The sequence below is a fragment of the Micromesistius poutassou genome, assembly GCF_964030765.1.
Source record: "Micromesistius poutassou genome assembly, chromosome: 1".
Lineage (NCBI taxonomy): Eukaryota > Metazoa > Chordata > Actinopteri > Gadiformes > Gadidae > Micromesistius > Micromesistius poutassou.
Window position 1 is genome coordinate 3,939,864 of NC_140271.1, and position 14,916 is coordinate 3,954,779.

The window sequence follows — 14,916 nt, forward strand, 5'->3', positions numbered from 1 at the left end:
GAAATCAATGGGATTTCCAAAATGCCAAATAAAAACACGACAGGCCCGGTGTTGGCCATCTTTGGGGTTGCAGGGGAGAACAGCCCCCTGAGGGGGTCTAATAAAGTTGTGGCTAGGTTCACAACACTATTGGCCCGCAGACTCATTCTGCTCAACTGGAAACAGGCAAACCCACCATCTCACACAATGTGGAGGAGAGATGCCATGCAACAACTAGCGTTGGAAAAACTGAGATTTACTCTGCGGGGCTCTGAGGAGAGCTTCCACAGGACTTGGCGCTCCTTCATAGAGGTGGTGGCTGGGTAGGCTACACTCCCCTCCTCTTACTCTTTTTTTTTCTTTTTTTTTTCCCTTAACTATTTTCTATCATGTAAACTGTACGGCTGTAGTAGTTTTTTATTTATATTTTTTCACAAATGATTGAATGACTCTTAGTAACTGAAAGATGTACAGGTAATCTGTGGTAATCTTATAAATTGTTTTTTTTTTTTTCTTTTTTTTTGTTTGTTTTTGTATTTCTTTGTCTATTATGTTTGTCTGCGTGCTGTTCCACCTTTTTTATTTCCCCCATTTCTGTAGTTTGTTATATGTGTGTTCTATGTGGGATAAAATAAAATAAAAATATATTTAAAAAAAAAAAAAAAACACGACAGAAACGGTATTTCGCTACGATACTTGATTTGGAACATCAACGAACACCACTAACCACTCGGTGAGTTGCACATTTCTGAAAACTAACGTTTAGGGTTGTTTTAAGAACAGGTTTGTGAATGCCTGTAGCCGGCCATTCTGATGCAGGCAGGGGCGATTCTAAATGAGCCAAATACCCGATACAGGACCAATCGTCAAAATGTCGGTGTCAACCACTCCATTTCATCCTAGACAACCCAGAAAGGGGGCTCAAAGTGCAAAATATTCTGGGGACGTCTTTTACAAAAGGGGACATGTTGGCATCGTCCCTCCAAAACGATCACCAAGAAAAAGGACATTTGATTAGCAACTACTAATATATAAACCTTGAGAATATATATTCTGGACCGTTGTATACTTTTTTTTTTTTTTGGTAATTTACATAATAGGGGAATGTGACTTTAAATCACATTTATTGGAGACCAAAAAAAGCTGGGAAAAAAAAAGCTGGCACAGAGCACAGCTAAGGGAGAACTGCAAATATTGCAAAGTGCGCCAGACAGAATTGAGTAACCCCCCCGTGCCCAGACGAGACCTACCTGGCAGCGATCGTGCACGTCCCGCTGCCAAGTTTCAGTAGTGCAACGGCAGTTTTCTTTAGAAAATACATGAAAAGAAAGCGGTCTTATGTCTTGCTCGCCTACGCACCTTGGCTGAATCCGACTCCTTCATCACCATGTAGGGCTCACAGCACTCGCCGATGTCACCCTGCTGCAGCACTTTCTCCAGCTGGACGCCAAATCACAAGCAAGCGGACACCGGGGTTAGGTCACCGCGGATCAACTCCATCAGTGTTTCACAGGTTCTACAGATCCCTATGTGAGCTATGGACGGCACATAGGAGGACGTTCCCATTTAAACCTGATTCATGTAACTGCGTTGACTGCAGCAATTCTTTGGAGTTTGAAAGAATATGAAAATGTTTCTGACAGCCTTGAAACTAATCTAAGGGACGGCTATGGCGGACATTGTGCAGGTTTCATGTGTCATCTCCTAAATTAACTCCTAAATGAGCATCCGATATTTTACAAAGCGTTTTCCGCATCACTCTCAAGCACTTGCACAGAGTTTCAAGAGGAGTCTTCCCGGGCCGTTAAAAGCGTACCTTAATGACCAGGAAGATATCGGCGGAGGGGTAGGTGATGGAGAAGATGGCGGAGCGGGCCATGGTGGAGATGGCCGTGTTGGGGGTGTGGAGTTTCAGCAGTCCCTTCATCTGATCCGAGTTGAGGTCAAAGTGAAAGTCCTCCGAGATCTGTGGGAGGAGGAGGGGGGGGAGAAATTGATCTTAGAAAACAACAACAACAAGGGGCAGGGTGAGAGGGAGGACTGTGAGATGGAAACACACCGGGTTAAGTGGGGTTTAATGCAGTTTGGAGACTTCAGTGATTGAACCTGCAAGAACACTCACTTCTGAGAATAAAGGGAATTCAATTAAGGGGAGGGAGCTAAGGGGCAGCTGAGCTCAACATTACTTTCAAGGGTTTGGCATGAGGGCCAGAGAGAGAGACACACAGAGGGAGAGAGAGATACACAGAGGGGCGGGGGAGAGAGAGACACACACACACACACAGAGGGAGAGAGAGCGTGGACCACCCTGCGAGATAGATGAGTCACCACACATCACATTAAAACGATGTTTGCGACCGAGGACACGACACAATTACCTTCTTTTTTTCCTTGACGTCGTACAGCGCCAGTGTCCCGAAGATCGGCTCGATTTCAATTTCAAATCTGTGAACCGAAAAAAAAAAAAAAGGGGAAAAGGCCATTTGGGCTTTGTGTGAACGACAGAAGTCAAACTCTTACAGGGGTCATTTCATCATTAAGCATTCGTAGACACACGTAGTCGCTATTAACGGTCCGAGGTTAGGCCTCTGGCTCATGGGGACGCTGTGGCCCGCAGCGTTTGACAAGAGGCGACGGCGGCGGGTACGCACTTGAGGGACAGACATTTCACCATGATCCTCTGGCCGCAGTGCTCCTTGGGCACCTCTGGGACGGAGCACCTCTCCACCGCCTCGTCCTGGAAAACCAAAGACCAGCGAACACGACGCCAGTGAGACAGATATAAACACCACACCAGACATACACAGTCTCTGTTTACCCCGGACGCCATGGTAACACTAAGACAGAAGGGGGGGCCGGGGGAGTAAAATAAAAAAAGAGGAAAAAAGAAAGAATGAGGAGTGACATGGAGAGGTAATGAGAAATAAGGAGGACACTAAAGCCGGGGTTACCCGGGCAGCGGGCGGCTCGCCGTGTGTAATGAACAATCATCTGATGGGAACGTCCAATAAACTATCTGCACTCTGTCCTTCAATCTGAAGGTGGTACGGACGTTATATAAACCTTGTTGTGTTTCACACACAGACACACACACACACACACACACACACTCGTGCATGCACGCACAGACACAGACACACGTGCATGCATAGACACAGACACACACACACACACACACACACACACAATAACTTGGCGCCTATACAAAGCCTGTGATTGGTGCCTCCTGCAGCCAATGGACAAAACAGTATACCACAACCTTTGCTGTATGTGTTGAAAACTATTTTGTGCGCAAACAATTGTGGTTCAATTTTACAGTTTTCTTTCTTTTTTTAAGGAGCCCATCCAGACCTCATACACAAGGTTGTTGGCTGGCACGCCTGACCAGGGCTCGCTCCAATCTCCTTACTATCATACCAACAGCACGCAGAGGATCACCAACACTACCATGGCTAGCACACTACCGTCTCCGACATAACCCCTTCACACCCTAACCATAGACGCTATGGCCTCTGGTAGGGATGGGCATTTTAAGAAATGTCCTTGATCGATCATCGATACAATTCACGATCAACAATCGATTTAATCGTTATTCTTCTATAGGCTATATAATAAAAATCCAAAATACAGCATGTTATTCTCAATGAGGCCTATGCAGCACTTGTAAAAGCCGAACAATGCGCTCTTAAACACGGGAAACAATTCAAAAGGACAAAATCTGTGTTCCGATTCCAAAAAGAACCAAGGAACAGCCAAGCCGTTGCTCGGCTGTTCCGTTCCCACACTATGCAACGCAACCTCCAATTGATCGCTAAAAAATGTCATGTGACAAAATTCTTAAAGATCAATGATCGATCAAATAGACGAATCATGCCCATCTCTAGTCTCCGGGATGGAGCAGGACGCACCTCGCAAATTCGTGAAGCGTTCCATCTTTTTCATTCAGTCCCTTATTTGTCTGTTGCACTATTGTTTGTTTTACATCCTGGCACTTAATGAACGCACTTAATGCAGGCTGTATTCATTCATTGTACTTAATTGTGTTGTGCATGCATGTTGTGTAGCATGTACTTAGTTGTGTAGCATCTGCAGTAGCTAGCTATCACTGCTGTACACGGGGAATGGGGTCAGCCTGGCGATTGCTAGTACTTGCACTTGGTTCTATGAACACCTTTACTGCACCGACGGCGATACATTGTTTCACTTCTTAAGACAAATGTACTTATTGTAAGTCGCTTTGGATAAAAGCGTCTGCTAAATGCCCTAAATGTAAACGTAATGTAAACCTCGTCGGGCGTGGGGTAGAGCCCCAGCAGGTCCGGGTGCCGGCCCCTCAGCCGGGCCTCCGTGTTGCGGCGGTCCAGGTCCTCGGCGGCGGCGCGCTCCAGCACCGCCGGCAGCAGCACGTCCGGCGACGAGTTCTTCAGGTCGAAGATGCTGGAGGCCCAGCTGCCGCGCGGCGTGTCGTCCAGGGAGGCCGAGCGCCGCTTGACGTCGTCCTGTAAGCACGACAACGCCGCCGCTGTTGTTTGTGTTGTTTTGTGCTGTTTTGTGCTGCGGTGACGTCACGTGCAACGGATGTTTCTTTCGGTGGGATTCGGTTACATGTCGTGCTAATGTTATTGATTTCACTGTTTGTGCATGTGTATGGATGACTAACAGGGCATTCGGTTACATGTTACGGTCACACGCATCCATGTGGTGCAGTGGATTAGGGTACATGTCATGCTAGTGGTATTGATTTGACTGTTGCGTCATGTGCGAGTGACTGGCAGTGGATTCGGTTACACGTCATGCTAGTGGTATTGATTTGACTGTTGCGTCATGTGCGGGTGACTGGCAGTGGATTCGGTTACACGTCATGCTAGTGGTATTGATTTGACTGTTTGGGCGTGTGCATGGATGTGGTGCAGTGGATTCAGATCCATGTCATGCTAATGGTATTGATTTCACTGTTTGATCATGTGCATGGATGACTATCAGGGGATTCGGTTACATGTCATGAATTAAGAGAGGGACGCCTCCAGGTAGGATGTAAACAACGAGGGGGGGGGGATAGATTCGGATAGATTAGTTTCAATTCGGTGGGGAGGTGAACACCTCAGCGTCTACGCTCTCTCCCCCCCGCACAGGGCTGAGCAGAGGTCACGGGTGGTTGTTTACTTGTTGTTTGCCCCGCCCCTCTTCTTCGTCTTCTTACGGGTACAGCATTTACTTTAATGGTGAGTCACTCCGGGGAGTTTTATGATGTTTGAAAGAGATAATGGGGGGGGGGGGGGGGAGATAAATTCCAGATCCCATTATCTTAAGTCAAGCAAATTGAGTTGGTTGCAGTCGGGCCTTAAGTGCACTGGGCACTATGCAACATTCATTTCCTACGCAATTAAATTATTATTCACGACAGAGCCGTTTTATCCGTGCCATTAAAATAAGAGCTGGTCCCGTGCTGTTAGTGTTTGTGTTGCTGTGTTCGGTCTCGCTGACCGAGATAAATTGAACCGTGATTTATTCTCATGAGCCTACGGACATTTTTGATTGGTCGGTCGGGGGCTGTGGATTACCTGGTCGTCATGGCGATCGGCGGCCGCCACCTCATCGAGCTCAAAGGTCTGTTTGACCAGACCTCGCTGCCGCTCTCGCTGGCTCTCAGAGTTGTGGGGGCTGTATGTGGTACTGTAGTGTTGATACCTGACCGAGAGAAAAGGCATCAGAAATGGTGTGCCAACAACACAACCCAAAAACAAGAATACGTTGAATAATTGACCGTGCTGTACAGGAATAAATACGGTACAGTGCGTCTGGGTGGATTATGCATGGCTTACTTTCTCTGAATGACGAGCCAGTCATCTGTGTAGACTGCCAGGGCGTCTCTCACTCTAGGGTCCAGTGAGCTACACACACACACACACACACAAGAAAAAATATAACATGAATAATTGAGCGAAGGGAAGCAGTGCATTAACATGCATGTCAATGGAAAAGAACGACTGAAAGATGTACTCATTCTGATGTGATGTCTATTCTGGATCAGATTACAATGGTGCGTGTGTGTGTGTGTGTGTGTGTGTGTGTGTGTGTGTGTAACACAACAAGGTTTATATAACATCCATAGTTACGTCCAGTGCAGATAGTACATTGGATGTTCTCATTAGATGATTGTTCATTACATGCATCAAGAGTGTGTGTGAGTGTGTGTGTGTGTGTGTGTGTGTGTGTGTGTGTGTGTGTGTGTGTGTGTGTGTGTGTCTCTCCATGCTGGGAACATGATGCGTTGCATTTTCAAAGGCCTTTAGTTTGAGACCTCGAGGCCTCTATAGTAGTTCTCGTGGCTAGGCCTATGGGGGGGGGGGGGGGGGGGGGACTTACTCCTCTTCAGGCAGGGGGGGCTCCAGCGTGGAGCACTCCTTCACCTGCTGCACCAGGACCAGGTCGTCCTGGGGGAACTCCATCAGCTGGCGGAGGGGACCAGGCTCGGCCCCCGGGGCGTGGCTACTCACATACTCCTCAAAGTCCACGGGCTCCACCACCTCGGACAGGGGGACCTGCCAATCAAAGTGATACCAAGATTAGACGGCTGCTTAACGACACGGGGAGAGACCACGTTCGTGCCTCATCAGCTTAATGAGATTAAGGGGACTAATTGCCAACTCCAGAAAGAGCGAGAGGGAGAGAGACAGAGAAAGAGAGTGGGACAGCGACAGAGAGAGACACATACACATACATAGAAAGGCAATGGTGCCATGCAGTGAAGCAGAGATTATGTTCATTTTGTTATAATTACATGTGTATAGACGTGACTGACTGAAATGTCAGTGTTAAACATTGTAATTAACCATGCTACGCTGCCTTGGAAAGGCTTGTCCCTGTTAAAACAGGGTGTGACAAGTAAGGTAATAGTAAAGTGCCATCAATAATATCATGGGCTTTATTATATTATATAAAATACTGATATTAACAGTATTTTAGACTGGCAATATCCAGCACATTCTGGTTCATTTCTTACCTTATAACAAGAAATATATAAAACAAGAAGTATGATGAAGAAATATGTATATACATTTGTACTCTATTGGCTTTACTGTAATTACACGAATATAGACAGGGGGCTAGATTACATTTTATCACACAAATTGTGGTTGTGCGGCCTACATAAAAGTTTGTGACACTATTAATGATTGTTAATCCCCCACAGGCACTAACAGGTTGAACGGGTTACCTATTTGATTACCAAATTACTTTTTTCCTGGTGATCTGTCATCCAGAATACGGCATTTATTTACATGAGTCACTATTCGCATTATGTACACGACGCCACAATGTAAAAAACATCTTTTAAGTTTTATGATCAAAGCAGCGCGTCTCCTTTGGAACTTAAGTGGGACATGTTTTAAACAAGCATTCATAACGGCGACGCCATACAGAGGCGTTGTGACTTCCACCCCTGCTCTGAACCGTGGTGCTCTGAACCGTGGTGCTCATCACCGCGTCACCACCACCACTCATCATATTAAACACAGAACAAGACCATCAGATCTCCCGACGTGTCGTCTTTTCCACTTCTGGTGTGGGACCCGCTTTACAATGAAGCTCGGCTGTGACACAGACCAAGAGAGGATCCGAAAGACGCAGCTTTTTGAAGCGTTCCGATCCAAATACAACTTGTGTTTTGCATGGTGGCAGACGTGATCATATTGGTCACAGCCTTGAGCCCTGCATGCAACCCTATGACACTGTCCTGCCAATCGCAAAGAAATCCTTAAACGTCTCAGAATTTCCAAGGCTTTTCACAGACTCATTGATTTGTTATGCTGCAGCTTTTAAATGCAATCACTTGGAATAAAGTTAAAATCAAAAGAGTGTCTTTGTGAGTCTAGACAACTTTCAGCAACAAACTTTAAATTGGGCAAATTGCTACTTACACAGGTGTGGCAGATACACAGGTTTGTTGTTTTATACGCCCTAATTGTTATAAAGTGTGGCTTATGTACGATGCAGTGGGCATTCGCATAATCACGGTATTTATCTAGCAGCCGTCCTAGTTGTTTATGCTCGCTAGCGTTTGCCACCCAGCTAGAACCGAGGATGAACCAGTATGGTTGCTAGGTGAATAAAGGCCCATAGGTTACAAGGCTAGTTATGGTGATGCAGGGCAGGGTTAAACTTACGGGCTGGTGGACTCCTCCTCTCTTCTTGGAAAGCTGCGGGGAGCCATACTCTCTGGACACTTGCTTTCTGACCTCTGAGGCCACCGTCCTGTGCATCAGAGAGAGAGAGGGGGTAAGGGGGGGGAAGAGGAGGAGAGGGAGAGAATAGAGAAGTTTTAGTTTATGGAGAAAAAAAAACTGCAGAAATTTGCAGGTCATGATGGATACTTCGGAAGCTACCAAAGTAACAATCAGTATTGATCTAGAATTTTTAGTCGTACATAACCTTTGTTTCCCTCTTTGTTTTGCGCTACCCTTACATGTCTGCCCATTTAGCCCTGAAGCTACTGGACTCCTAACCATCCCTGGAAGGAGGGATCATTCTTCTGCATTCCTTCTCAATGCTTCTTCCCATTGGGTTTTGGGGGAGTTTCAACCTGCTCTCTAGAAGACTTAGGGTGCATCTGTGAACACTTATGAGGTTGTCTCTGATTAAAGGCTACACAGATATCATTTTTTCAGATAGCATTGATTTTAGTTGACTTGGAGCTTCAATTTCAGGACACAGTGAAGAGTTTGTCGTGAAGTGCTTCTCCAAGAGACCTGGAATTTAGGTTTCAAATCACTGCAAACCAAGTTCTGAGATCCTCAAAGTCACTAAAGACATGTCCACGAACAAGGCCAAATGCCATTTCCAATTACAACGGGCAGCAGATCAGTGGTAAAGGGCTTGAGTCGAGAAGGACTTGCATTGCAAACCCTAAGCCTCAAGTCTAAGCCTTACTGGTATTACTGTGGCCTCTGCTACATTCGGCCCCATCCCCACTAACAACATCTAGAGCTATGCCACTAAACTGTACAGAGAGCCCCGCAGCAGGCCTCCCAGTGAGGGGACGGGCCCAACTATTCACCATTTAGTCATTAAGCAGAGTCTTTCATCTGAAGTGACATACAGTGAACTTTGTTGGATTATTCTATGTGCAGTCGACTAATGATGAGGGGGTAGGGGGTAAGGCATCTAGCTCAAGGAATGCCCACAGGTTAGCCTGCAGACACTGGGGTTGGAACCAAAACCCTTTCGGCTGGGGGTCCATTCCAACACCCTAACTACGAGACGCTCCTGCCTCCGGGGCCTGTAGCAAGGGAGCAGGCACGGATCCAGAACTTCACGCTTGGCCCTTTATGGACCAACGGCAAATGGAAAGGCTTACGCAGATGACAAAAGCCAAACAATTGGCCAATCGTCTGCCAGAAGCCGCAAGCAGCTGCTCTTTTCATCAGCATCCCTCTCCCAGGGAGAGGCAGCTGTAGGTCCTTGAAACTTTTTAAATAAAAATAACGGCACATATGGTTGAATATAGTGTGCTTGCGCAACGGTATATGCACAGATACTCAGGCGACGGGATTGAAAGACGTGTGAATGCACGGGGTTGCATCGGGTGTCTAGCTATGCCAGATCACTCGGATTGAATTGCAGTGCTGGATTAAACATTTACTTCACCGACTCACAGAAAGAGTGTGGAAAGAAACCGAACACTGCTAAACAGTAAACACCATCTAGAAATCAAACTTGAAAACAGGAAGGCAGGGGCTACAGCTCGACCCCTCTCTCCACACACACACACACACACACACACACACACACACACACACACACACACACACACACACACACACACACACACACACACACACACACACACACACACACACACACACACCCTTTCCTGCATCCGGGACTCAACAATAGAGCGAGTCTCCCTCTGGTCAACACAAGGCTGTCTAGAGGAATGTAGTGCGAGATACTTTAAATATAGGTCCTATTATTCTCTGCAATGGCACCTGATGCAGCAACACGGCGAACATAATGTAACCCTACACTAGCGTGCAACAGTGTCATGATGACTTAACACACTATTTGATTAGCAATGTCCTGTAATGCTGGCTGGGCAATGGTTCGTACACTCAAATGTGACATTACAGTTAGATCGCAGGACTAGCAATAACCACTTGATTTTAATCACAATCATTTGATACATGTTCTTCTTTCAACAGTCCATATTGGTGTCGAGAAGCCTGGCTGGTTCTAAATGACAATAACTACTCAGGTTACCTCAAACACAAGGAAACAGTGGCCAAGCAGTGCCTGACTTTGAGGTATTTGTGTTAGGCAAACTTTAGGCTTAACTAACAAAAGTCTGATTTAGAGAAGAAACACACACTTGCACAACGTCACGGTGAACCATCATCCAGTCCAGTGAATTCCCGAAATCACAACAATTAAAATGTTAGAGTTAGGAAACCCTACGTGTCGTTAGGATGTCTCGGATGATAATCACAACGGCCTGTGATCGATAGAGCACCCAGGCTGCCGTTTAGCTCAGCATCCCGTTAGTGCTGCTGATGACGTTAATTAACGTGAATTAACCTTCTAGACGTGGAAGTAACCTCTAACTTGCCATGTTACACTAACATGTTCGTGATGTGTGGGGTTATTTCATGTGGTGTTAGAACTGTGAAGACACAACAGTTCCACATCAGGATCTGGGGGGGGGGGGGGGGGGGGGGGGGAGAAACTCGAGCGACACATCAACATCCATGTCAACAACACAGGGCATCGTTTCATTACTTCTGGTTGACCGTGCTTTTCGGCGTTATGGTCCTTCGGCTACGCACGGATGAAAACGTGCCTAGTTTCGCTTCAGCATGGCTTGTATGGTAAACATTTATCGATAACCCCCCTCCGCACAACACACACATCCTAGCATAGGCTACTGTCCAGCGGGACACCCCAGCCCGGGGATCCAGGACTACACTCATCAATAACTTAACAAGTAATGATCCTCACCGGTTAATTTTGTGCGCGAACGCCCGTCTCTCACTCGCTGTAGATGACATTGCGCGTCTCCATGTAGAAGAGACTCTTCCAACTTTGAATCCGGGGGCTTACTTATATCTATCTTTTTTTTCCCACGCACTGGCAGTCCCGTAAGCTCTCGGTCCTCCTTTCTGTTTGGATTCCTCCGGAGTCGTTTCCGAGTGGCGCTGCAGCCCCGCTTGTTCCTCCTAGCGGATGGGAGCTGAACCGGCGTGTCGTCCTGTGTCGGGTCGTCGTCGTCTCTCTGCAGTGTGGGAGAGAATTCTCACCTAACCGGTTTGGAATAAATGAAGCACATCCTTACTCGTTTTGGGTTTCATTTCTGTGTTAAAGCCAGCAAATGTACTCACTTTATGACTCTGCACTGCATTTGACCTCTGGATGATAAGGTGAATCGATGACGTAACCATAACACATACAACAAATACAACTAAATAATTATGAATTAACAAATTAATACATATACCATTTTTTGTCTTTTTTAAATCTAAGTTTGCAATCATGGATACTCTTGCAAACTGCCCAAAACGGTACTTGTTTTTGGGATCTTCTTGAGGCAAGTTAGCACCACCTAGCGGACTGACGAGCATACAGACTCGTTATTTTTTCTATTGTTTGACCGGCAGATGGCAGTGTTCACCACGCCTATTAAATGAGGCCGTGTTGTCGGCGCGTATTCTTTTGTATTGGCCTATTGTCTCGACAGGGCGCATCACTTTGCTAAGTCAACATAACATGAATAAACAAATAGCCGACGATTATTCAACGACATGCTAGGATTCATCGACAATGTGTCAATGTGTTAGTACATATGTTTGCATTGCTCAAGGTGTATGATGATATCTAATGATTATAATACCAATACTACATATAAAGACTGCAACAAGGAAAAAATGTCTTACTCTATGAGCTATTGCTCCTTAGGATAGGATCATTGACAGGCCACACCTAGTCAATAAACCGTGTATTTTACTACCCTGCATTTCCATATCCCTCATCAATTTCCTACCCTCACCCACCAGGCGCCCAATATCAGTAAATAACAGTGTCTAATAAAGACGCTCCAATCTCCAGCCCTTCCCCCCCACACTCCAGAATCCCCCCCCCCCCCCCCCCCCCACCCACCCCCCGTATTCAGCACCCTGGAGAGAGGCTGCAGGTATCCAGGCCAGCCACTCCAAGATGGCTGATGAATGGCATGCGCCGTATCGGAGACATATGAAAAATGGAGAGAGCGAGAGAGCGAGAGAGGGAGAGAGAGAGAGAGAGACAAGGGGTGGGGAGGGGGGAGTTAGTGAGGATAAATTAACCTTGTGTGACAGAGAGAGCGTGCAGGAGGGATAGAGGGAGCGAGAGAGAGAGAGAGAGAGAGAGAGAGAGAGAGAGAGAGAGAGAGAGAGGGAATTGGTAGAGGGAGCATGTTTGCATGCAGGGAGCAATAGAGTCAGTGTGAACACGGTGGAGCAGAGTTGGAGCTTCCAGTAGGCTAGGCTGCTGGCTCGCGGGCGGTGTTAATGAAGATAAATGAAGCTCACTTTCTCAGTTTGCTCTACATACAGTACGTCTGAGCACTGAAATACATTGTGTTCTTCATGCAACAGAGAACAGGGTTTTCGGGGGAAATTAAACACATTACTTAGGATTGCCTCTGAAGGACAGATGAAGACGTCTTATTGGTTTTAAAAATTGATAAATCAAAATCAATGTGTGTGTGTGTCTAAAGGTGGATAACATTCAATTCTAGGAAAGTGATTCATTGTTTTCCTGTGAGAATATGGTTATTCAAATTGACTCCAGTTGCTACAAAATGTTGTGTATAATTCATTATGAAAATGATCTATGTATTTCACCGGCATTCACACCTCAAGCCTTGCACCTTATTCTCACACCTAATTCCGAGTCAATTTCACGGTAATCTAAAACATCCATGCATTTGAATAAGAGACACTATCAAACACTATGCATTAAACTGACACTGATTCTGTTTGCTGTGACATTGCAGTGTCCTTGCACTGTTAAGAACACCGACCCCCCCCTACTACACAGTCTGCTACATGTGGACAGGACCCACCTTGCCTTCCATACCCTTCACTCTCCCTCTCCCTCTCTCTTTGGCTTTCTGCTTATGGAAGCCTTTCAGTTCCCCCGGATCGCCACCATTGTTTGAGCCCTGCCTGGCCCCCCCCCCCACTAACCCGCCCCCTAACCCACCCCCATCACTGCTGTGTTAGCGAGGAAACAAAAGAGAGGGTGTCAGACACCACCCACCAGATCTCTTTCACGCCTCGCTTCCAGATGGGGTCTGCCTCTTTTTTTCTCTCTCCAAGGTTTTCTCCCGAAGCCCAAGAGTCCTCCAAAATGGACCCCCCCCCCCACCCCCCCCTCCCCCTCTGCACCCCTCGCCCACCCCCACCCACTCCTACACATCCACCCCCCACCTCCCCCACCCCCTGCTCCCCTCAGCTGCCCCGTCACCCACCTGCTCGCACGCCACGAGTCGGCTGCACCCAGGGGCAGGCCTGCCCGTGGTCCCGCCCCGGCAGGGAGGCCTATTAGAGACATTAAGCACTCTTTTCCACTAGGGACTGGTTCCGGGACATTGCTCTTTAACACAATTTAGTACCCCCCTCCCTCCCCCCCTGCCCCCCACCCCCCCCCACCCCCATCTGAAGAAAATAATCTCTGTTGCACCAAATCCAAGAGGGTTTGTCTTTAGGCAGAATATAAAGTCCCATCAACCAACCGGCCACCATTGAAAGTCCGCGCGGAAGACAACGGAGTAAATAAATAAATGTCAAAAAAAGAATCTCTCGGGACAGACAAAGTGTGATTCAGTGGAACCAAAACAAAAAAAGATTGCTGGGCTCATCCTCTTTTGTTCCCCGCTGGTGTCAATGGAGGATGGAGGAATTACCTCGGGCTAGACTGACAATAGTAATCAATAATGCTAATGCTAATCTGGCCTTCTATCTCCTGGTGGTGATGGTGGTTGCCCCGTGTACGAAGGGAGGGAGGGAGGGGGGGGGGGGCAGGCAGATGCTCTTTTGCGAGCTCGCCTCGACGCACCACATGTAGCGTCTTCAGGATAGGGATTTCTCCCCCCCCCCCCCCACGTTTGAACCTCCACACTTGGCTTGACCTTTCCCCTCCAGGGACAGAGGGCGAGCAGCACCGCCGCAGCAGCAGCAGCAAGATGCATCTGGTCCAGGACAGCTGTTGGTCCCATAATGTAATTTATCCTATAGATAGGAAGGGACGACTTGGGTAATCACTTCAGGATTGTTCAAAAAGGAAAAAAGGAACCTGCTTAATTACTTTAGAAAGACCGGATATATGGTTCTTAACCATCCGCCCCTTCCCATTCATAGCAGTCAAAAGGAGAGAAAGAAAATCATTGGAAATCATGATCTTATACGTGACTAAAGGAAACAACTATTGGGAGTCTGTGTATCGTTCGCTTGGGGTTTGGGGAGAGAGTGAGTGAGCGTGTTCAGGATGCAGGCATGGATTTGAAGAGCCACAGCTACAAGAAGCAGCAAGCCACACTTTACCCTCGGCTTACATTACATGGCTGGGTGCTCGCTCTGCTGTCAGTCACTAACTAGGATTTATGGAAATATTCTCCTCCCTGCTCACATCACCATCACCTCACTCGCACACACACACACACGGAAAGAGACGGTTCATGTTTGTGAATGTATGCAGATATATGCCTACAACTAACATGTTTACCATTCTCCTTCTACTCCCCTTGAGTTGCATTCAATGTGTCTGCAGGATGAGCTACCTCACCCGCGGCCCCCCCCTCCAGCCCACATTGCTATTACCCCCCCCCCACACACACACACACACACACACAACCCCCCTCCCCCCCACCCCACACACACACACACACACACATGCACACACCCCCTT

General features: G+C 47.2%; 1 protein-coding gene across 3 annotated transcripts in view; it reads right to left on the bottom strand.

Moving 5' to 3' along the window:
- dock6 (dedicator of cytokinesis 6) overlaps positions 1-11,121 on the bottom strand; it is a 46,934-nt gene extending 35,813 nt beyond the window's left edge. For all 3 annotated transcript variants that reach the window (XM_084488201.1, XM_084488200.1, XM_084488202.1), the window contains exons 1-10: positions 10,972-11,121; positions 8,145-8,232; positions 6,346-6,521; positions 5,802-5,870; positions 5,541-5,667; positions 4,266-4,478; positions 2,631-2,716; positions 2,358-2,424; positions 1,796-1,945; positions 1,339-1,419 (exon numbers count right to left, since the gene is read on the bottom strand). In XM_084488201.1, the coding sequence (XP_084344327.1) occupies positions 1,339-1,419; positions 1,796-1,945; positions 2,358-2,424; positions 2,631-2,716; positions 4,266-4,478; positions 5,541-5,667; positions 5,802-5,870; positions 6,346-6,521; positions 8,145-8,232; positions 10,972-11,021 (1,107 nt within the window). In that variant the 5' untranslated portion in view covers positions 11,022-11,121. The remainder of the gene's footprint in view (positions 1-1,338; positions 1,420-1,795; positions 1,946-2,357; positions 2,425-2,630; positions 2,717-4,265; positions 4,479-5,540; positions 5,668-5,801; positions 5,871-6,345; positions 6,522-8,144; positions 8,233-10,971) is intronic.
- Between the last annotated feature and the right edge of the window lie 3,795 nt (positions 11,122-14,916).